The following is a 23253-nucleotide window of genomic DNA, read 5'->3' as shown; positions in this document are numbered from 1 at the left end:
ATCGTTGATTCCTCTGCATATATTTTACACATCTTTATTTGGAGATGAGGCCTAGAAACTAATATAAAAAGACGTATTACCAAATGTATGACTCTTTATTGATCACATATTAATTATCACATATTGCTGCAGCATTGTTTCCTAATGCCTTGTCTTGTGTTTTAAACAGGAACGAGCACTTGCGTATTTACGAGCTCCTAATCTAAGCCTTATTAAATCTAGACAATCCACAAGAAATGTCGGTGTTGTAAAACGTTATGTTGGTGTTTTTATTCCCTTCCACGTAGGTCAGTATGTAGTCGTCATCGTAGGTCAGTATGTAGTCATCGTAGGTCAGTATTTATCATCGTAGGTCAGTATGTAGTCGTCATCGTAGGTCAGTATGTAGTCATCATCGTAGGCCAGTATGTACTCATCATCGTAGGTCAGTATGTAGTCGTCATTGTAGGTCAGTATGTAGTCGTCATCGTAGGTCAGTATGTAGTCATCATCGTAGGTCAGTATGTAGTCATCATCGTAGGTCAGTATGTAGTCATCATCGTAGGTCAGTATGTAGTCGTCATTGTAGGTCAGTATGTATCATTGTAGGTCAGTATGTAGTCATCATCGTAGATCAGTATGTAGTCATCGTAGGTCAGTATTTATCATCGTAGGTCAGTATGTAGTCGTCATCGTAGGTCAGTATGTAGTCATCGTAGGTCAGTATGTAGTCGTCATTGTAGGTCAGTATGTATCATCGTAGGTCAGTATGTAGTCATCATCGTAGGTCAGTATGTAGTCATCATCGTAGGTCAGTATGTAGTCATCATCGTAGGTCAGTATGTATCATCGTAGGTCAGTATGTAGTCGTCATCGTAGGTCAGTATGTAGTCATCATCGTAGGTCAGTATGTAGTCATCATCGTAGGTCAGTATGTAGTCGTCATCGTAGGTCAGTATGTAGTCGTCATCGTAGGTCAGTATGTATCATCGTAGGTCAGTATGTAGTCATCATCGTAGGTCAGTATGTAGTCATCATCGTAGGTCAGTATGTATCATCGTAGGTCAGTATGTAGTCATCATCGTAGGTCAGTATGTATCATCGTAGGTCAGTATGTAGTCATCATAGGTCAGTATGTAGTCATCATCGTAGGTCAGTATGTAGTCATCATAGGTCAGTATGTAGTCATCATCGTAGGTCAGTATGTAGTCATCATAGGTCAGTATGTATCATCGTAGGTCAGTATGTAGTCATCATAGGTCAGTATGTAGTCATCATCGTAGGTCAGTATGTATCATCGTAGGTCAGTATGTAGTCATCATAGGTCAGTATGTAGTCATCATCGTAGGTCAGTATGTATCATCGTAGGTCAGTATGTAGTCATCATCGTATTCGTAGCCAAACTTTTACTTATAATTTTCAATCTCGTTGAAATCCTCGGAGAAGCCTGAGTAGGACTCTGTGAGATCTGTGGAGGAAAACACTGTTAGGGACGATCAGGACAAAATCTGTTCCATCATATTTAAAGTTGATTTGAATGTGACTGAATGGCTTTTCTAGTCGTTGATCAAATATTTTGGGCTATAAAAGTGTTAATTGTGTTAAGTTATTGAATGGATATCTTAATGTCCTCCTGAGTTTTCAGTTGTGGCGTTGAAACCTTAAACAAAAAAGCAATTCATTTTCTCTGACACTCATTATTAAATCAAAAATACATTGTGTGACACACTGTATACATTTTCATGTTGCTTTTAAAATATTTTGACTAAACGTGAGCATCTTAAGTGCAGAAACACTGTGCTCATCGCCTAAGTGCACATGACACTGTGGTTAGAACACACATTTTCACTAAAACTAGACAAACAAAAATGTTTCCAGAGTTTTGCAATTATGATGAAGTTTATGTTACTTCCTGGTAGGACATGGAGCAGATGTGACATCAAGGTAATTCCAAAACTATTACCTAGCAACTGTAGTAGGTTGAAAACGCTATATTCAAAAGTTTATATAGAAACAGACACCCCCTCTATTTTTTGTATTTTTGGCTACTGTGTCTTTAATCTTTGGGACATCCATCCAGCAGATGGTGCTCTAAGCGCTCCTGTGGGGATTAGAGCGAGACAATGCGCATGTACAGCAGAATTAAACACGCTGTGCATGGAATGACTCGTCTCCCTCATCTGTCCACAGGTAATCACCAAAAGTTCCGTTGTTTTGACTTAAACTTGGTTAAATGTAATATATGTGTTATGCAGAGTTGGAACAAACCGTAGTTGATGTGATTTGTGAAATTGAAATGTGTTTTCGTGTGTACTTAACACGTGGTTTAAACTTTGCCACAAGTCTGCCATGTGCAGAGGTAAAAGTATTATTTGGACAATTTCAACTGCTTGGTAGCATGCAAAAGGTTACAATTGATTACATACAATTTGGTTTTTGATTAGTTTAGACTGTTAAAGTAGCTGCCGCCATTTGCAGGCACATGTTGCCAACGTGCTTGTGTGTGTGCACGTGCGTGCCTTTGTGTGTGTGTGCGTGTGTCTGTGTGTGTGTGTGCGTGGTGTAAGAGATTTAGTTACCTGTATTTTTATTTATATATTATAGTTTATTTATGTATATCTGTTAAGTTTATCTGTTGAGTCAATTTAGATATTCTTTTATCGTCTTTTGCCAAATATGTGTTTGTTAATTTATTTATTGTCATTTATAATTTTATTGATTATTGATTGTATACGATAATTGAATGTGATAATTGAAAAGTAGAATTAAACACGCTGTGCATGGAATGACTCGTCTCCCTCATCTGTCCACAGCGATATTCTCCTGGCTACACAGTCTAACTCTTTAGCTGTGTACCATTTGCTACCGCCCAGCTTACCCCTAGGGCTGGCGCCGGTAACACAACCATATTGTAAACAAATGCCAAAATCCATATACATGTCAAAATAGTTATCAGGTATTATTATTTATCAAATCCTAACATTGGTACTTTCTTTTTCTTCTTTGGTTGTTGTTGTTGTTGTTGTTGTTGTTGTTGTTTTATGGCGGTTGGCATCCGAGTGTTGCATTACCGCCAGACTTTATTCCTCAGACTTTGTATCCAAGCGTTACATTACCCCCAGACTGTGTTTTATGGGGGCTGATATCCAAGTGTTACCGCCAGACTTTATTCTTTAGACTTTCTTCTTCTTGACTTTATTCCCCAGATTTTAGACTTTATTCTTCAGACTTCATTCTTCAGTCCAAAGCCCACAGGTTCAAAGCACGTGTGATCCTCTTCTTCTTCCTTCTTCTTCCTCTTCTTCTTTGGTGTTTTGCCTTCTCCACTTCCTCTCGCCCCTCTTCCTCTTCCTCCTTCTCAGCTCTCCACGGCGGCCGGCATCCACCCACTGGATGTGAGTTACTTCCGTTGTTGTCGAGAGAGACCAGCGACGCCCCTACCTCACCTCCATTTCTTTACTTTGATTTCTCTGATTCTCCCATTTAGCACCTTTAGTGTGTTTTCTATTTCTGCTCATTCAAGCTCTTTTGTTCCAAGGAATCTCCCTGCAGCTTTAGCAATGATCCTGATCCTTTTAGTTCTGCTTTGAGTTTGAGCAGCACAGTTTACAACATCCACCATAAAGAGTACAAAATCCTCTCTATCCACAACCAGGGTATCCTCAGTACTTCTGGAACCTCCACACTTGGAACCTCCACACTTGGAACCTTCACACTTGGAACCTCCACACTTGGAACCTTCACACTTGGAACCCCCACACTTGGAACCTCCACACTTGGAACCTCCATACTTGGAACCCCCACACTTGGAACCCCCACACTTGGAACCTCCACTCTTGGAACCCCCACACTTGGAACCTCCACACTTGGAACCTCCATACTTGGAACCTCCATACTTGGAACCCCCACACTTGGAACCCCCACACTTGGAACCCCCACACTTGGAACCTCCACACTTGGAACTCGAACCTTCACACTTGGAACCTTCACACTTGGAACCCCCACACTTGGAACCTCCATACTTGGAACCCCCACACTTGGAACCCCCACACTTGGAACCTCCGCACTTGGAACCTCCACACTTGGAACTCGAACCTTCACACTTGGAACCCCCACACTTGGGACCTCCACACTTGGAACCTCCACACTTGGAACCCCCACACTTGGAACCTCCATACTTGGAACTCGAACCTTCACACTTGGAACCTTCACACTTGGAACCTTCACACTTGGAACCCCCACACTTGGAACCTCCATACTTGGAACCCCCACACTTGGAACCCCCACACTTGGAACCCCCACACTTGGAACCTTCGCACTTGGAACCTCCACACTTGGAACTCGAACCTTCACACTTGGAACCCCCACACTTGGAACCTTCACACTTGGAACCCCCACACTTGGAACCCCCACACTTTGAACCTTCACACTTGGAACCTCCACACTTGGAACCTTCACACCTGGAACCTCCACACTTGGAACCCCCACACTTGGAACCTCCACACTTGGAACCTTCACACTTGGAACCCCCACACTTGGAACCTTCACACTTGGAACCTCCACACTTGGAACCCCCACACTTGGAACCCCCACACTTGGAACCTTCACACTTGGAACCTCCACACTTGGAACCTTCACACTTGGAACCCCCACACTTGGAACCCCCACACTTGGAACCCCCACACTTGGAACCTCCACACTTGGAACCCCCACACTTGGAACCCCCACACTTGGAACCCCCACACTTGGAACCTCCACACTTGGAACCCCCACACTTGGAACCCCCACACTTGGAACCTTCGCACTTGGAACCTCCACACTTGGAACTCGAACCTTCACACTTGGAACCCCCACACTTGGAACCCCCACACTTGGAACCTTCACACTTGGAACCCCCACACTTGGAACCCCCACACTTGGAACCCCCACACTTGGAACCTTCACACCTGGAACCTCCACACTTGGGAGCAGCGCAGGCATCTCTCGCTGTATCTACTTTCACCTCTTTATTTGACACTTTCTCGACTGCATCCGCATAAATTAAAATGTCAGAAAATGTTATCAATTGTGTGTAAATTGTCTCTGCATTTTCAAAGTAATGTCTCTTATTGATGACATCACAGAGGGATTCACTTTTAGAACTCAGCTCATCTTCCTATAATATTCAACAAGTCTGGCGCCAATGTAACACTTGGATACCAACCGCCATAAAACACCAAAGAAGAAGTTTAAATTTTCCCTTTTTGTCACACATTGTCACTTAACTGATGTAAAACTATGATAAATATTTACCACAGGGACTATTCCACCAAACTAACTACCGTAATAATTAGAAAAACACGAGAACCTGCCATATGCACTTTAATATTAAGGACATTTTGACATATTTGAACGGGTCACTGGGATTGTGCATTACCTTCACATGGCCCTTGTTTGAACTCGATGTCATCTAAAGCGATGTCACTTCTGAGCGAAGGGCCCCGAGTGGCTTCGAAGACGATCTGCAACAAAAGCCACACAATATAAAATGGTGCCATATTTCTAAAAGTGCACTGTGTAACATTTCTGGCGGAGGGTTGGCCTGGATTTTAATGTTTTGCTATTGTTGTGTTTTTATTGCTCAAAAAGACCTAATAAAACATGTATTCTCACTGTGATCATTTTTTTTGATTAGTCAACTTTTCTATTGTCTATTTAATTTTAAATTTTATTTTTTAAACTAAAATAATCATGGAAAAATTGAGACTCAATTTACAAAGTGTATTGAAAATCTGAAATAGTTTACTTTACTTTACTTTGATAATTATACTGACTGAATTATATGTAATAATAATAATAATAATAATAATAACACTTTATTTATATAGAGCTTTTCAAAACACTGAAAGACACGTATTTATTTTAATAGTTAGTAAATGTTTCCAATTACTCTCCACAGATCTGACCTGGTAGTGCAATCTGCTTGTCTTCATGGAGATAAACATGATTAATCATGTTTAATAAGCAAAGCATTAACATCTCCAGGACAGAAGCAGGTTTTGCACCCTTCACCAGAAAAGACACGCTGTGCACTTTTAAATTAAAATCGTGTATGTGACGTCTGTCCTGCCTGATGAGCCTGGTCGCAGTGATAGTCCACCGCGGCCCTCATCCAGCCGACGCCCTGCTCCCCGGCGCGCCTCCACAGTGCAGAGTCCCGTGGGTGGTCTCTGCGCCTCAGGAGGACCCTCAGGATGCCCGTCCCGGAGCCGTACATGTGGAAGTGGAAGAGCAGACACTGAGCGGAGGAGGAGCCACGCAGTGTTGGACTGAGCAGACGAGCTCTGTGTCCTGGGCGCATCAGAGAGGCCTCGATATACACAAAGTATCCTGCACACACACACACACACACGCACGTGCACGCGTACGCGCACGCTCACGCACACGCACATGCACGCACATACACACACACACACGCGCACACGCACACGCGCACACGTGCACACACACACACACACACACACATACACACAGGGCGGTCAGCAAATACATTCAAATACATTTTGTAAAGCACTTTGAATTGCCTTTTGTTTGATTTGTGCTGTACAAACACATTTTATGGATGGATTGTAATGTAATGTGAAATGTTACTGTTAAAGTAGAACTTTAAGATTCATTGGCGGTCACCCTCAAACTATATAATATAATTTTAGCAAAAATATCAAGCAGGGTGGGTGACAAAAGCTTGGTGCAAAAAGTATAAATCTAGAGTATAAATGAGAGCAATTATTCAGTAGACATAAAGGGGGAAAAGCCTCAGAGACAGAGTAGAAGAGGGTTCTATTGTGACCACAATATGATTTCATACCCCAGATGATGTGGGGAATATTGAAACTCTGCAACAGTCTTAAATAAGGCTTAACACCCTTCAAATGCAGTGGTAAATGCATATTCCTTTTGACCAACCAAATTCAAAATAAAAGCAAGCAATAGAAATAAGGCTTTTTATCACTTTACTGTCTATGTTTTGTGTTTGGGGTCGCGAACACTGACAGTTTTTATTATGGGGGTCACAATGAAAGAGGTTGGGCTAATGCACAACTTTTTTCCTTATTTTGATTTTATTAAGTGCTTCATGTAGCTGTTTATTCATTCCAGCTCATGTTTTATTTATAATAATGTTCATAGAGTTTACTGGTGGAATTAGGCTTTTTTAATTATTGTGCATTAGCAAAACGCTATTTTCAATACATCATTTTTTCTCACGTAATAACGCACTTCAAAACGTAGTACTGGGCAAGGCATGTTAAAGATGCACTATGAAACTTTTCTGGTTAGTCTCCATGTAGACGTCATTGCTTTGCCTGAAATGTTCCACAGTATTAAACTTGAGCAGGCGACGACCAGAAAAGTCACATAGTTCACCTTTAAATGAAGATGTTTCTCCCTCTGGAGTCGAAGGCGGTGGGTGCAGACTGCTCACTCACCCACCCCTGTGCTGTGGTCTCCTCGGGGCCCCGTGTAGGAGGTGGGGGTCACGCCTCTGACTCTCAGCCAATCAGCACTGTCCTCTTTCTCCTGGACGTACCCACACAGGTCCTGTTCAAAGTCGCAGCGGGCCTCCACAGACACTGAGGAACACAGAGAACATCCGAGTGGGCCTATGCCAGGGTCTATGTTGGTGAAATGACTATTGTTTATATGCTTATTTGTGTTTAAGGGTCGACATCAGTAATATACATGGTCAGGCTGAACAATAGAGATCAAATTATGTGTTTTTCAATAATATGTTCCAATATGTTCGGAAAATTTAAAGCCCTTTATTTGAATGCCTTTTCCCCCCATAAATTCTTATTTTCAATTTTACCCAATTTGTTTTTCTCTGGTCCCGTCTTGTTTTTGTTTGTTTTGTGTCTTTTTAATTTGGAAAAAGGGGGGAAAATAGAAAATAAAAAGGAAAAAAAATAATAATAGAAGACTCAAAACTCAGAGGCTCTGCTAATATTTTTGGGCCGATATTTAAGACAGATTTTCATAATTTTCTACACTCTGGACTGTTGTTATAAAACAAAGTATAATAAAGAAAAGAAAATTAATAGAAATGTTTGAGACATCCACAGCTGTTTTACTGGACCAGTATTATCACATTTTGTCCAGTCCCTTTTTACTTTAAATAAAGCTTTATGTTTTTCCTTTTGGCAGTTTATCGGCCCAAACTAAATATGGGCTTATCCTGAATAATTAAGGCAGGTAGCTGATATGCCAAAAAGTGTAAATATATGTACATAGTGGTCTATCTTTACTGTGTCTCGCTCCTTTTCTCCCTTTGCGTGGGTTTTCTTGTTTTGTTTTTTCAATGAAACCATTAAATCCACAGTGTAAAGTAATGTATATAATGCATGATGGATTCTTATGGCAAGAGCTGTATTTTAGTGTCGTACGTTGACATGTTTCGGCTGCACTCCTCACGTGTTGATATGCAAACGCACACACCAGACTGTAAACCGGGATGAAGGGGCGTACCAACTCTCTCATACCTGGGATACAGTTCTGAAGTCGGACTGCAGATGGCGTTGTCGTCCTACTTGGAGCAGTGGGACGACGGCGTCAGCTGCAGTGCTAAAATCAGTTCACTGCAGTCGAAACATGTCAAAGTGCAACACTAAAATACAGCTCTGACTTTAAGGATTCTAAATTGATCAAAAAGTAAAGACATAATGAATCTAAACTGTCTCTAAAAATGATGTTCAAATAGCAGTATCACAGTTAGAACCAAATACAATAAATCTGTCTTTTTATCAGCTAAATTGCCAGTGATATTAGACTAAACCTTCTATTCTAAATTAAATTGCAGTGGTATGTTGTGAAACGTACCTGTGGTGACCTGGCAGTCGCCCACGCTCACACTGATGTCATCCAGAGCCACAGAGCCACACTCCCAGAAGGTCTTACAGAGGCTCACAAACACCACCTGAGCACAGACACACCCCAGCACTATACATTTAACTACAACAGTGTTAATTTGGCCTTTTTAGTCTTTGTTTATTGACCTTTTGATTCCTAGTTATAATCAAGATGAACTGAAACAAAGGATTTATTAGTTTTTGTTGATTTTAGCTTTACAATTGCAAACACAAACCAATTTACAAGTGGGAGTAAATTGAAAACCTGGAACAAATCCTTGACTAGATCCTGAGTAAAGTTGGGAAAAACTGTCTGAAAGGCTGAACTGGGCTCAAACCAGGACAGGTGTAAAGCCTCTAAAAGACACAATTAGTCAACAAAAGAACTATTATTTACCATATATATATATATATATATATATTATGGTTTATTATATTACACTGCTTCATGTAGACAACAAGATCCTTGGACATTTAAATGAGGCCCACTTCACTTGTCTCTTCTGTTCATTTGTCTATCTTTATTCTGAACTTTTAGTGCTGGTTTAAAAGTCCTCTGTGCAACGTTTTGGTGGAGGGTTTGCTCTGTCTCCACGGAGATGTTATTGCTTTGCCTAGAATGTTTTACAGTATGTCGTTAACTTACTTTGATGGAAACAAGCAGGTGACGCCACGAGGCCAAATATGACATTGCCAAAGCTATGAAAGAAAAAGAAAAGCAGGCTTGACTGAGTTGGGTTCTTACGGTACCTTTGAGCGCATGGGTTTCATGTAGGTGAGGTCCACTCTGTGCCACACAGATCTGGACGCGTCAGTCAGGCTCCACAGCTTCTCCAGAGCCACGTTATTCTCATCATAAATGTAAACAGACAGAGCATGGTCCAACTTCCTGAAGCCGTGGAGCAGGTAGAAGAAGGTCAGGCAGAACTTTGTGTTTCCAGGTAACAAAGGCCCATGAAGACGATCCATGTGAGGCGCCCGGGATGTGAACGGAGCATGAGACTGCAGGAAGTAGCCTGAAATAACAATATAAAGGCGTTACTTCTTGTGGATCGGTGATTAAACTGTGTTGTTTTGAGGTTTATTGGACAAGAATGGGGAAATGTATTCAGCAAATTGCCACAATCTACAACTCACAGAGCCACGCCTACAGTATGTCCTGGGAACCTTGGCCATGATGCAAAACTGGAACTTTTTACTGTTATGTGTGTTCAATGGTGAGGGGATAATAAGCCTCATTTTTGTATTTGAAATAAAAAAATGTGACTTGACATTTACTGTTTTTCTCCATTTCAGATCTTACTAAAATATTTTAAATCCAGAAAGTGTTAATTAACTACATAAAAATCCATTGTTCACTACTGCATGTGAAGACAATTTGTTTTCTTTATTTCATGATTGGATTTTGGGCAGGTCTTGATCTGACAGAATATGCACAGAACATTAGATTTTTGTCTCAAAATGCTATTATGCGTGACTAGTGTAACAATAACAGTAATATTGCAAAAGTCTAGGGCTGTCACAATACATCGTCATAGAAACAAACAAACAACAACAAAAATAATCAAGTAATGAATACATAATTGCTATTAAGCGCTTTATAAAGACTTTTTAAACATGGAAGGATTCGCACCAAAGGTTTGTCAAAGCATTTAAAAAGGAAAAAGGTATAATTTTGACAGTTCTGTTCTGTTCTGCCTCTTCAAAATATGTCAAAGTGAGATTTGGTTACATCCCTGTGTGTGGGACCGACCTGTCCCTGTGGTGTGGTCCCCGATCCTGTACATGTTGGCTTTGACTGATGTCCTGCTCCACACTCCAAACTCCAGAGAGTAAAGACACAAGCCGTCCTCAAAGTCACAGTCGGCAACAGAAGGGTCAAAGTTTGGCTCTAAAACACAACAGATGACACATATAGAGAGCTAGAGAGTGTAGGACAATGCTAAACTTGGGTTCTGAATGTTTTGTTTGTTGTCTTTAAATATAAAATGAATATCTTAACCCTATATTTTCATCCTATATATATATATATTTTTTTATTTGTACTTATTTGGTTCAGTCTGATTTTGGCTTGTTTTTTTGTCATTTTATGTTTTACCTTTTGAAAACTGAAAATTTATAAATAAATAAAATAATAATATTAGAAAAAATAAAGAAATAATGAATTAATAAAAGGGTTTGAAAAGTAGTCCAGATAATAGAATGCTGCTGTATTTTCTAACACAGATTAATTTTTGTGTGTGTTATTTATGCCTTTATTTATTACTTATTCAGAATATGATTTTTCATTTTTGACTATGTACAGCGATTAATAACACTATATAATAACTACTTTTTTGAAAACCTTTAAAAACATCTACAGAAAATGAAGGCACATACAGTCCAAAGTAAAAGTCCCATTTTGGTCCAAAGTCTGTCAAATGTATTCATTTTCAAGTTAAATCAGAATGTGAATTTTTATTTCTATTTTACGTCAAACATCTCAGTTATAATCTGAATCAGTGTTCATTTTGTTCATGCTTTGTTAAGGCTAATGTAGTCATAAATTGGTTTCCAGTTATTTATTTACAACAGAAAACAGAGCGCAACAATTGCCTCATGTCATTTTGCTCTCTCACCGGTGTCGTTGTGGCAGAACTCTGGAGAAAAGGAAATGTCGTCGATGGCCACATAACCTCCTCTGGCACTGTTGAAAGCCACTTCATACACCACCTGCACACACACAGCAATGTTTATGTAGCTCTATGTAGTAAGTGTAGTAAGTGATATGACAATTAAATGACATTTACTAAAATTGTACTTTTCAGACACCATTTCAGAGTAAATAATAACCTTTTTTTTCCAACCGCTTTGACACCCTGCTCATGAGTTTATGTACATATACATATACATATACAACTCTCAAATCAAAACTACAAAACACTTTTTGCAGAACCTGAAACACAATAATCGCACTTCACTAGCAGAGACCACGCCACAACAATGAAAGAGTATGAAAGAATATTCATTGATAATAATGAATAATGACGATGGATCAACAATGGATCGACGATGGATCGACGATGGAGCGACGATGGATCGACGATGGAGCGACGATGTAGTGACGATGTAGCGACGATCGAGCACGAGAGTTGGCTGGGTAGAGACTCAGGATGGGGGCTCTGTCTCGGGTAATCAGCCCCGCCCCCTCCGTAGATGGTGATGTGTTAAGGTGAAGATGATAGAGACATGGAGTGGGAGGGCGGGGTCGAGAGAGCAGAGACGACAAGAGATGCTGTGAACAGGCCTTATAAATAGGGCTTCTGGGTAATTAGAGGTGTGGTTAGAGAGTGGGGCGTGTTTACTGGTGGAGTAGAGGTTGAGGCGTGGTCCCGTTCCTGAACTCCCATTGGCGATTAACATCTCCAACTACACTTGTAACACTACAGTCTAAAAACTGCACACTCTGATTCAGGAACATTGACTAAAAACACAGAACATACAACAGCGCACACACCAGAACAACAGAACACACAACAGAATGAACACACAACAGAACATACAACAGAATGAACACACAACAGAACATACAACAGCGCACACACCAGAACAACAGAACACACAACAGAACACAGAATGAACACACAACAGCGCACACAACAGAACAACAGAACACACAACAGAACACACAACAGAACACACAACAGAACACAGAATGAACACACAACAGCGCACACAACAGAACAACAGAACACACAACAGCGCACACAACAGAACAACAGAACACACAACAGAACACACAACAGAACACACACCAGAACAACAGAACACACAACAGAACACACACCAGAACAACAGAACACACAACAGAACACACAACAGAACAACAGAACACACAACAGAACACACAGGAGTCACGATTTGAAGACATTCAAGAGTCCGACTGCAGAAGGAGTAAAAAGCACAGTCCAAAGACTCCATTGTCCGAGTTTGAAACAGTTCTGTTCAGATGATAAAAAGCACAATGTTTGGTTTTGTTTGCACCACTAGATTCTTCAAACATTCTGAACTGTTTTGCCACTGAAGTGTTAGTTGTAGTTATTGTGCTATAAGTTTCAGAAAATGTGCCAAAGCGGTTGAAAAAAGTGTAATATGTTAAGTAACAGACATTTTTTGCATTTTTGGCTGTTATGTTTCTCTAAATTGCATGTGAACTGCTTGGACACTGGTAATGGACAGTGGAGAAGTTTGTTGACCGCAGCACCTGACGTCATGACAGTTACAGACATGTCTCAGCTGCTGCTGGCAAAAACAAAGCTCTCTGAACAGACGCTGCTCTTCACGTGTTACTCTAACGTTCTGACAACATCCCCGTGTCTTCATCACAACACTCTCTGAAGTGGATTCTATCTGACCCTCTAGAAAGCTTTATGTCAACCTCAAGGCAACAAAACTACAGATGCATCATAGACCTCACCACATGTACATTCAAGTCTCAAATATAGTCAGTTTCTCCTCACTTTCTCTGTTTGTGCAAAGTACTGTTTAATAATATATCGGTCATTTTTAATCAATCCCTCATCCCTATTTCACACAACAATCTTCTGTCCAATAAAGCCTATGGGCCAAAAAGAGGAGAAGAAACAGAAAAACAGAAAACCAAAATATTACACAATGACATATGTACTATGTTTGGTAAATATGTCAGTTTTTCTGTTAATGAAGATGGTCATTTTTTCCATTGTTTTCATGTCCATTGTTATTTGAGCCCAGTCCTAACAGTTTGTTGATTCAGAGTCATCCATTTACTTCTGATAGTTTATTTTCCTGCCGCAAAAAGTTTCCATTGCAGCAGTTTTATGTCCCAGAAACATAGTTTTAAGTCAGGTGTGATGTTGTTTTGAAAAAAGGAATATAAAAGCATAATGGTGTTTAATGCTACACAGTGGACAATTTTAGCCAAAGCCATAATGTTAAGTTTAAGGTACTTTATTGTCCCTGTAGGGAAATTTGTCCTCTGCATTTGACCCATCCTTCAATGCCCCTCGTGTGCAGCGCCCGAGGACCCATCTCCAGATCTTTGTGCTCGGCTCGGTCAGGACGACTGTAGCTGGAGGATTTGACCTGGTGCACGTTTTGAGTTAAAAGCAGGTGGTGGATCCCCACCTTAAACCTGTGCACTTTTAAGTTCAGTGGCCAAAGAAAATACATAGTTTATTATGACACACAAGATATAAAAAGATAAAAATACATAATTAAAAACCTGGACAGAATGAGTACAATGTGTAGCAAGTATAAATTATTATAGTACAAATTGTAAAGTAGTAGTAAAGTAAGTGTAAAGACAAACTGACCTCCAGAGGGTGTGGGGCCTTGATGTCCACGCTGACATGTGTCCAGCCCATAGAAACATAAGCTTCAGGCCTCCACAGCTCCTCGTAGTGTCCGAGCTGGTCCCTGGTTAACACAGAGAACAGGTTTTCCCTCCCCTGGTTGCGGAGGTAGAAGAAGGACAGACATCCGCTCATGGGGGCTGTAGTCATTGGAGACATGAGGTAGGCCACTTCCTGGAACTGCTTGGCGTACACAGAGTCCACATACATGTAGTGACCTGGAACAGACCAAGAACAAGCTCTAGTTAGAAGGGCGGACAGCACATAAAGCACTGAAAGCAACATGCAACATCAAAAGCAGTGGTGTCCAAACTCGAACTCACGAGGCACATCAGACCAGTTATTGTTTGGCCTCAGGATTCTTGGTCAATTGGCCAAAACTACTACAAGTAAAGCTTTTCACTGCATCTTCTACCATCCAAACCTTAACGCCGACCTGTAATATGTCAAATTGACTTTCATGAGCTTTTTTAAATGAGAGTTGCATTTCAATTGGCCCATGCATCTTTAGGTAATCTCGTATTGTCCCGCATTTGAGGCTCGAATGCTCAAAACAATTCCTGTTTTCACCTACCCCCTATCTCCGCCCATTACGCCATACTTACTTGCAATTATTCAAAAAAGTTCAGACTCAGTATTGTGAATGTAGGGTTCAGCAATGAAAACATGTAAATGAATATCAGCTACAGTGAAAAGCCACTGTGAAAATGCAGTTTTGAACAGGAAGTCAATGGTCCTTCTTCTAATATTCATCATCAGTCATTTTAGATCAATATCGCAGTTTACAATGAACAAAATGAAAAATAGCAGTGAAGATAATGATATAATAATACAAACATTTGGATCTGGGATTGACCTCACGCTAACATTTGAAGCCTCGACGGTGACTCAATCAAACCTCTGCTCATTGCACTCATTTGACTCCATAATTCACAGAAATGATCATCACTTTATGACTTTATGTTTTAATGTCCTGGCCTTGGCGAAAAGTTTGAACACCCCTGATCAAAACCACCCACATTGTTGTCTCTTCTTCTAAAAGTAAACACTGCAGGACTTAATCAGTGGTGGAATCAGACACAACATGTACCATTCAAATGCCTTCACTTTATAGGTCAACACTAAACTTAATTGAACTATTAAGTACAAGTAATAATACAATTGTGTGTGCGAGCAGTAACAGAACGCTTCCTAGCAATCATTTTTTGCACTTTTAAACTGTAAATTGTGTGAACATATTCAAAGTGTTCAGTCTAAGTCTAGTTTTAACCCTATTTTTCATTTATGCGTCATCTTTTTATGCATATGTTGCTATTATTATTGTCTTTTCATGTTGCACCCTATTGCCAAAGTTTGTTCACTGACAATGGCGATACATATTTTTCAGATTCTGATTCTAAAGGATTGAAAAGTGCTGTTGAGGCCTTTACCTGAGCGTGGGTAATGCCCCTGTGCCTCCAGCTGGTTGGACTCGCTGGCCAGGCTGCCTCCCACGTACCAGTTTACGTTTGGATTCCAGCTGTTACTGTAGCCGCACAAGTGATGCTCTTCAAAGTTACACTCTGGTGAACAACAAAACCCCAAGACGTCACAAAGAGCTGTAAATGTCTGGCGCTCTGCTTGAAATGAAACACTGACCGATGCAGTAACCGGGAACTATGTGGATCTCAAAGATGGCAACGCTGTTTTGTGGCGCTCTCTTGAGTCTGCCCTCCAACAGAACCTGCCAGGCACAAACGAAGCAGCGTCCGTCAGAGATGAGCTCGGAACTGAGGCCTGAGTGAAAACAGGAGCCTCAGAACAAGTGTCCACATCTGCTTTGTTCAGCTTTTAACCATGAAGACACAAGTTTAAAGATAAGTCAAACAAAGCCCATTAGTCTATTACTAATGGTCTTTACATGTCATCCACAGTGGCCAATCAGTGTCTCTTTGGTGTCATGAGAATGTAATAAAAATAAACATGAAGATGAACAATGTTACAATCATAATTATACCTGTCAAGGTCATTACTGTAAGTGTATTGTTCAATATGAAAATAATAACAGTATTTTAGGGCTCAATATTCATCTTAAATGTCTTAATTTGCACATGGGATGATTGGATGTATTTAATGTATTATATAACGTAACAAAAACCTGAGATCACATTACTGTATTTCCTTACTTCTACCTCATCTGGTCAAATATTGATCCAATATGTGAAAGTATATGTTATGAATGATAATGTATGTCATCAATAAATAATAATATACACTTTCTAAATACTAAAAAGGTTTTTTTTAGCATAATAGTATGCTATCCTATCCTAGTTTACATTATTGAGAAGAATGAATTAGATGAAAAGACAAGAGACAGGTTTGGTAAACATTTATAAACTGGAAAGAGGAATTTATTTTGCCTATATTTTGTATATTTACTGATTCAAAATGAACTTAGTGGACAAAACTGCTAACTAAAACAGATTAATGCCAAGTCTCAACAGCCAACTCCCTCATCAATCATATCTATATAACTGTTTAAGGGACAGATCTTCTTGTTTGTGGTGAGTCTGTGTCAGTGACAGGACGTCTGCACACCTCCAGTCTCTGGGATGAGCATCATAAAGCTTTAAATGGGACAAAAGATGCAGAAAACTCCTCCTTTTCTAGAAGTGCAGTTCAGTAGAAAGTATATTAGTATTACCTTTCAAATGTAGTGGAGCTGTACCATAATGCAACACTTTAAACTGACATTAACAGTCCTGATCATGATGATGCTAATATCATATCACCTGGTAGGGTTGGGTGGTGCTGGGCAGATCCACACTCGCGATGAGCCAGCTGTCCGAGGCCGTCTCAGCCTTCCACACGGTGCGGTCAAAGTTGTGGTGCTTTGGCCTCACGTGCAGCAGAAGAGAGCTGTTCCCCGTGAGCTGATAAACCAGGCGCACGCAGCTCCACTCCTGCTGCTCCAGGATCGGGCTGAGCAGAACCGCACACACATGAGGCTCCTGAAGCTCCTGAAGCTCCTGAAGCTCCTGAGGATCCTGGATGTCTGAGTCCAGGCTGATCATGTGCCCTGGAACAGTAAAACGACATTATACCTTTAAGACTCGCAGTTTAAGTAGAAATAGTCCCTTCTTAAAATCTCTTTGTTCTACTGTGAACTGTGTCTGTCAAATTGAGGCCAGTGAGTGCCTCGCCTTCCCACGGACATGACTCATAACTTGGCGCCTGTGATCAAATGTTTGGCGATTTTGATAACCGTGTTCCAGGCCAACCCTGGCATATCTTAATCCCTGATTGATGCAATTTCTCCATTTTGGAATAAATGAGGGTTCTCTTATCTTATCTTATGGAGACCAAACTTTACAACCAGACACTTATCATTTGCATTCAGTTCACTTGAAGTTCATAGTTCTATCCCTGATGTTGGAAAGTGATTTTATTACAAAGAAGAAAGGCGCCACAAAATATCCTGTGTGTGGGTATTAAAAAACTGCAAAACACATAGCATAGGATTACTCTCAGAAGTCTATGTTTGTTGTACTGGGCTCTAAAAAATGTATCCAAATATGATATATTTGTACAAACTGTGTGTATATGCTATGACAGCAGTTTTTATTTTAGACACATATTAATATCATATTTTGCTGTTTTGTCCACAACATTAGTTAGATTAGTGCCAATATTAGTGGAAGCCACTATATTTGGCTCACCCGATTTCTACAGATTTACAACTCCTCAAAAGCAATAATTCAGTAAAGAGCAAGAACAGTCCATTTTGGAACTCTAGGATCCCAAAAGCACACCCTAAATCTTTGCTAAATTTACATGGAAAATATGCTTAAGAAGATGTATTATTAAGTCTGACTTTGGAACTATACTATTTTTTGTTGAGGTCTTTGTTCAGAAAGCACAGTGGCCGCACAGACATAAAAACAGGGCACTTAAGCCACTCGACTATAAACAGTTCCAAATCTGTGGGCGGATGGGAGTCAGGATTTACGACTGTTTGAGGGAGTCCTTATTTGGGCAATGGCTCTTCCCGTCTGCGGTTAAACCAGCGGTGAAGAGTGGAACATGTGTCAACACATGAGATCCTGCCAAACAGACAAGAAATGGATCAAGTACTATACTCAAGAGAATTGTTTTTCTATCTGTAAACCGATTTTTTGGGGGATAATCATTCAATCATACAGATCAGTGGGTGGAGATAGGAGGTGAGTGAAAACAGATATTTTCGGAGCACTCAAATGCAGGACAATAAGTATTACTCAAATATGCAATACAACTCTGAGTAAGGGATCATCTCAAAATGAGTTGAAGCTGAAAAGACGTAATTTTTTTCGTCTCTCTCTGGACCCCCTCCCCCCCCAAAAGACTTTGTCTGGCTTCACATAAAATGTTAACGCGTTGATAAAATGATAGTAGCTTGATAGACCTGCTCACCTCTAGTGAACATCCCTGAACATCCTTTGGTAAGTTTATATTTAGAAGTTATGAATTCTCCAAATAATGTCACCTGCCGCACATGTTTGTTTACTCAATCCACATGGTCTACGGCGTGTGGCCAGCGCGGGGAGCGGGGCAGGTGCTCCCTCGCGCTGGCCACTGCCGCAGGCCGCGGTGGGCCGCGGTGCGCCGTGCTCCCCCGTACGCACTCCCCGTGCTCCGCGCCACACCCGCCGCCTAATGTTGGCCTAATGCTCGTTGCTGAGAGATTTTTTTAGCATTTCAAAACAATTACTGCCACAACGATGTATTGAAGCTTCAAAGCAACAAAAAGACGAAATGTAGCACCCCCCCAGACGAAAAATATTAAGTATTTTCAGCTTCAACCCATTTTGAGATGATCCCTAAGTTATTGATGTGGGGACACTGTTGTATATGTAGTATTAACCACCAGTTTAGTCTTAAATTGTGATGAATGCTGTTTATTAACCTGATAAAACTGGAAAAATGTGTTTAATTATGCAAATATATTTCTTTGTGTTATTGGCTTATTATGGTTTGCTATTTGCAGTTGTTTTTTAATGCTTATGTAAGTGTTCTGTAAGTGCCAGAGAAAACAAGCATTTCAAATAATGACGTACACATGGACGTTAAATGTTTTGACCACAGACCTGATGAAGAGGTGAACACAACATTGCGTCCACTTTCCCACACAATGAAACAAAAGCTTAAGTGCACACGTCTGGCTTCTGCAGAATGATATGAATGTTCAGGAGAGGTAATTACAGTCTCTCGATCGCACACCATTGAACCACATTTGAAGATCTCAGACGTGCAGTATCAAATCATGAGTGATCCTTAAAGATGCACCTAGAATATTACACAGTATGGCATTAAATTGAGCTCTCTCCATGGAAACAGGCAGGTGACACCACAAGGGCAATTTACGGATCTTTGTCTTGGAAAGCTTGATACAAACAATTCAGAATTTTTGGACCAGAACACTGAGTCTAGGTTCTAGATATACCGTTACTGCAGTCCACAATATCAATACTTTATCACCAAATATAGTTTGTCAATTTATCGATATTTTAGCACACCCCTACTTTTTTAAGCATTAATGGCCAGTAACCTTTATTAGACAGGACAATATAGCATGGAATGGGGATGAGACAGGGGAAGGACAATGCAGCAAACTGTCAAGAGCCAGATTAAAACTCATGACCCTGTGGGTTGCTCACATGCTCGGGGACCGGCCTCCTGCTGGTGCCAGAGTCAGAACTAAACATGGAGCTCAGGGACCGGCCTCCTGCTGGTGCCAGAGTCAGGACTAAACATGGAGCTCAGGGACCGGCCTCCTGCTGGTGCCAGAGTTAGGACTAAACATGGACCGGCCTCCTGCTGGTGCCAGAGTCAGAACTAAACATGGAGCTCAGGGACCGGCCTCCTGCTGGTGCCAGAGTCAGGACTAAACATGGAGCTCAGGGACCGGCCTCCTGCTGGTGCCAGAGTTAGGACTAAACATGGAGCTCGGGGACCGGCCTCCTGCTGGTGCCAGAGTCAGGACTAAACATGGAGCTCGGGGACCGGCCTCCTGCTGGTGCCAGAGTCAGGACTAAACATGGAGCTCGGGGACTGGCCTCCTGCTGGTGCCAGAGTCAGGACTAAACATGGAGCTCAGGGACCGGCCTCCTGCTGGTGCCAGAGTCAGAACTAAACATGGAGCTCAGGGACCGGCCTCCTGCTGGTGCCAGAGTCAGGACTAAACATGGAGCTCGGGGACCGGCCTCCTGCTGGTGCCAGAGTCAGGACTAAACATGGAGCTCAGGGACCGGCCTCCTGCTGGTGCCAGAGTCAGAACTAAACATGGAGCTCAGGGACCGGCCTCCTGCTGGTGCCAGAGTCAGGACTAAACATGGAGCTCGGGGAACGGCCTCCTGCTGGTGCCAGAGTCAGGACTAAACATGGAGCTCAGAGACCGGCCTCCTGCTGGTGCCAGAGTCAGGACTAAACATGGAGCTCAGAGACCGGCCTCCTGCTGGTGCCAGAGTCAGGACTAAACATGGACCGGCCTCCTGCTGGTGCCAGAGTCAGAACTAAACATGGAGCTCAGGGACCGGCCTCCTGCTGGTGCCAGAGTCAGGACTAAACATGGAGCTCGGGGACCGGCCTCCTGCTGGTGCCAGAGTCAGGACTAAACCCGGGGAATCAGAGTTTCAGTTTTATACAGATAAAATCTGGTCAGTCTTGCTGTGAAACAGGTCTCTACTCAAACAACGTTCAAATTACATCTGCACTCTTCTTTTTCAAAGTAAATTTAATGATGACAGTTTCTGTTTTTATTTGTTTGTATTAGACTTTTAAACTTTTATCTTGTCTCCAATAGGAAAATTCTTCCACAAACACAGAACTTGTTTGACAAATCAACAATAGATATATTACTATTAAGTGCACTCAGCAGGGAATGTTGTAATGGCCGCGGGGATCAGGCTACTTTCAAAGTGGGCCCTCCTGCACCTTAGCACCCTGTTCTTCCATCCTGAGGGCAGAGGGGTGAGGCTTGTGTAGTGGGTGAGTGGAGTATACAACAAAATACAAACAAGTCTTAAGTTAAATAATTGTATGTAATTAATCCAAAGCACTGTTTAGAGATGACCCATAGAACCAGTGCTCTTGTTTTAGATGATTTTATCCCATTTTGTATTTGTGTGTTTTTAGGTATTGGTTAATTTTAATGATTTTTTATTGGACATTTTACTTGCATTTTATCAGGATATCATGTGTTTCTTTGTTTTATTTTTTAAATATTTTGTATTTGACAGAGCACCTATGAAAAGAAGAGGTTCTATTATTTGCTTTTTTCCCTGTATGAAAAATAAATGATAAAAAATAGATAACCTATAGATTAACCTATATATGAATGGATATGGAAAGTTGTGTGACAGTGAGGCAGCTGCATGTAAGCCTGTGCGCTCTCAAACACAACTCTCTGTCTGGGTCACTCACTCTGTCTGGTTCACTCGCTTTCTTTTTCGGTGCATCATCCTCGGCACAAAACCACATTTCCATGGAAACCAAACATAAACAGCACTTTTCCGCGGTGTGTAGTCTGTGTGCAGCTCTTTCCCTTCCCTTTCGTACCTCATTTATTAAAAGTGGACCCTGCGGCGTGTGGCACAGACGGAAAAAACTACCCTGACACAATTCTACCACACGGTTACAAGTCTCCAGCTCCCTATTCCAGTCCCCTCACAGCTTCTCACAACGTGCACAGCTTTAACTGTGGCTCAAGCCTGTAACAGGCACTGCAGATGCTTTTTCTATGATCAAAACTGTGTGTGTATATTGGCCAACGCTAAACTAAACTGTGGTTCCAATGTTTTGTGATGCACAATTAGATGTTCTGATTTGATCATACATAGGGTTGATAGTTGATACTCCAACTAAATATAACAATGCAGCTCAACAGTCCTGCCCACTTCAAAGCCCACTGAAAGCACAATTCCCATTCAGTTTCCAGTTGACCTTTTTTAGGAACAAAAAAGAAAAATCAACTATTGAGCATTTAAAGGCATGATGGAGGCTAAACAGCTAGGTGGCAAAATGTCCTAAGTGCTGTTGTTGTTGTTGTTTAATACGTCAGCTGTCTCAGAAACAGACTTTAATTCAAATTATATGTCTTGGGGTCATTAGTTACCACATAGTTACCATTTTTCTTATAAAAGTCTTTGAGGGGATGTTATGTTATGACCGTAATGGGATCAGTACTATCGGAACCACATGGTGAGCGGTCACTGTTGAGCTATTAAGTATTTATTACATTTATGTTTTGTTATTGGCTGCAATGAGCTAATATTGGCAGCATAGTGGTATAGTAGCTTCCAGCCCTTTTGACCCAAGGAAAGTTGTTGGTTAAATTTCTAAAGTTTGCATAGGGTTCACTGCAAAATGCCTCGTGGGTTCCATACAGATAAATGCTCCAGCTGTTCAGGTGGAGAGTCCGCCACCTGCTTGTGACACCAGGCCAAGTTACAGGGCAGAGCTATGGAGAGGCGACCCTGCTCACAGGATAATTGCATGCAAATTTACATAACAAATTGAATAAATCCAATGTAATTCTGTGGAACATCCCCTAAAAAAGAAGACACATCTCCATGGAAACATGCAGATGGCGGACCTCACAGCATAAAAGTTACATAGTGTACTTTTATTGAGGTTTCAAATATTATGTAGGATTTGCCTGAAAATTGTGTTGCTCTGTGTAAATTTGCGGCAGTAAAGAGTTATTCTAATGCAGTTCGGTTTAATTTTCATTTGTGTTTCGAAACCACACTAGAAAACATATACAAAAGCTCATGCAGACAGTACCTTCCTCGTTGATAGCCCAGGAGCCATAATTTGGGTCCGAAGTATAGCCACATGTGCTCAGCTCAAAGTTACAGGAGCCGGGCAGCAGTTGTGCCAAAAGTGGTTGAATCAGCAGCAGCAGTGCAGAGACACACCAGACTGAGCACCCACAGCCCAGCATACTGCCCACTGTCTCCACTGGCTGCAGCTCTCTCTCTGCTCTGGTTATGGAAGCTTTT

At 41.3% G+C, this 23253-nt stretch overlaps 1 protein-coding gene across 2 annotated transcripts; it reads right to left on the bottom strand.

The window, feature by feature from the left end:
• Positions 1–1352: 1352 nt before the first annotated feature.
• On the bottom strand, positions 1353–23241 carry mamdc2a (MAM domain containing 2a). 2 transcript variants are annotated; one of them, XM_072433823.1, is made up of 13 exons: positions 23036–23241; positions 17005–17291; positions 15872–15956; positions 15664–15795; positions 14195–14451; positions 11480–11573; positions 10615–10752; positions 9612–9877; positions 8833–8929; positions 7446–7589; positions 6089–6348; positions 5396–5480; positions 1353–1447 (listed from the first exon to the last, which is right to left on the bottom strand). In XM_072433823.1, the coding sequence occupies exons 1-13, from the start codon at positions 23193–23195 to the stop codon at positions 1386–1388; spliced, it is 2067 nt and encodes a 688-aa protein (XP_072289924.1). In that variant the 5' UTR covers positions 23196–23241; the 3' UTR covers positions 1353–1385. The 2 variants fall into 2 exon arrangements, with proteins under 2 accessions (XP_072289924.1, XP_072289923.1); XM_072433822.1 differs by lacking the exons at positions 1353–1447; positions 5396–5480 and having other exon boundaries at positions 6138–6348; positions 7450–7589; positions 23036–23240.
• Between the last annotated feature and the right edge of the window lie 12 nt (positions 23242–23253).

This window comes from Eucyclogobius newberryi, unplaced genomic scaffold, assembly GCF_026437365.1.
Source record: "Eucyclogobius newberryi isolate DKJ021-1_F unplaced genomic scaffold, fEucNew1.0.hap1 SCAF_6, whole genome shotgun sequence".
Taxonomy (NCBI): Eukaryota; Metazoa; Chordata; class Actinopteri; order Gobiiformes; family Gobiidae; genus Eucyclogobius; species Eucyclogobius newberryi.
The sequence above is the reverse complement of the archived record's forward strand: the minus strand, read 5'-3'. Positions and strand labels throughout refer to the sequence as shown.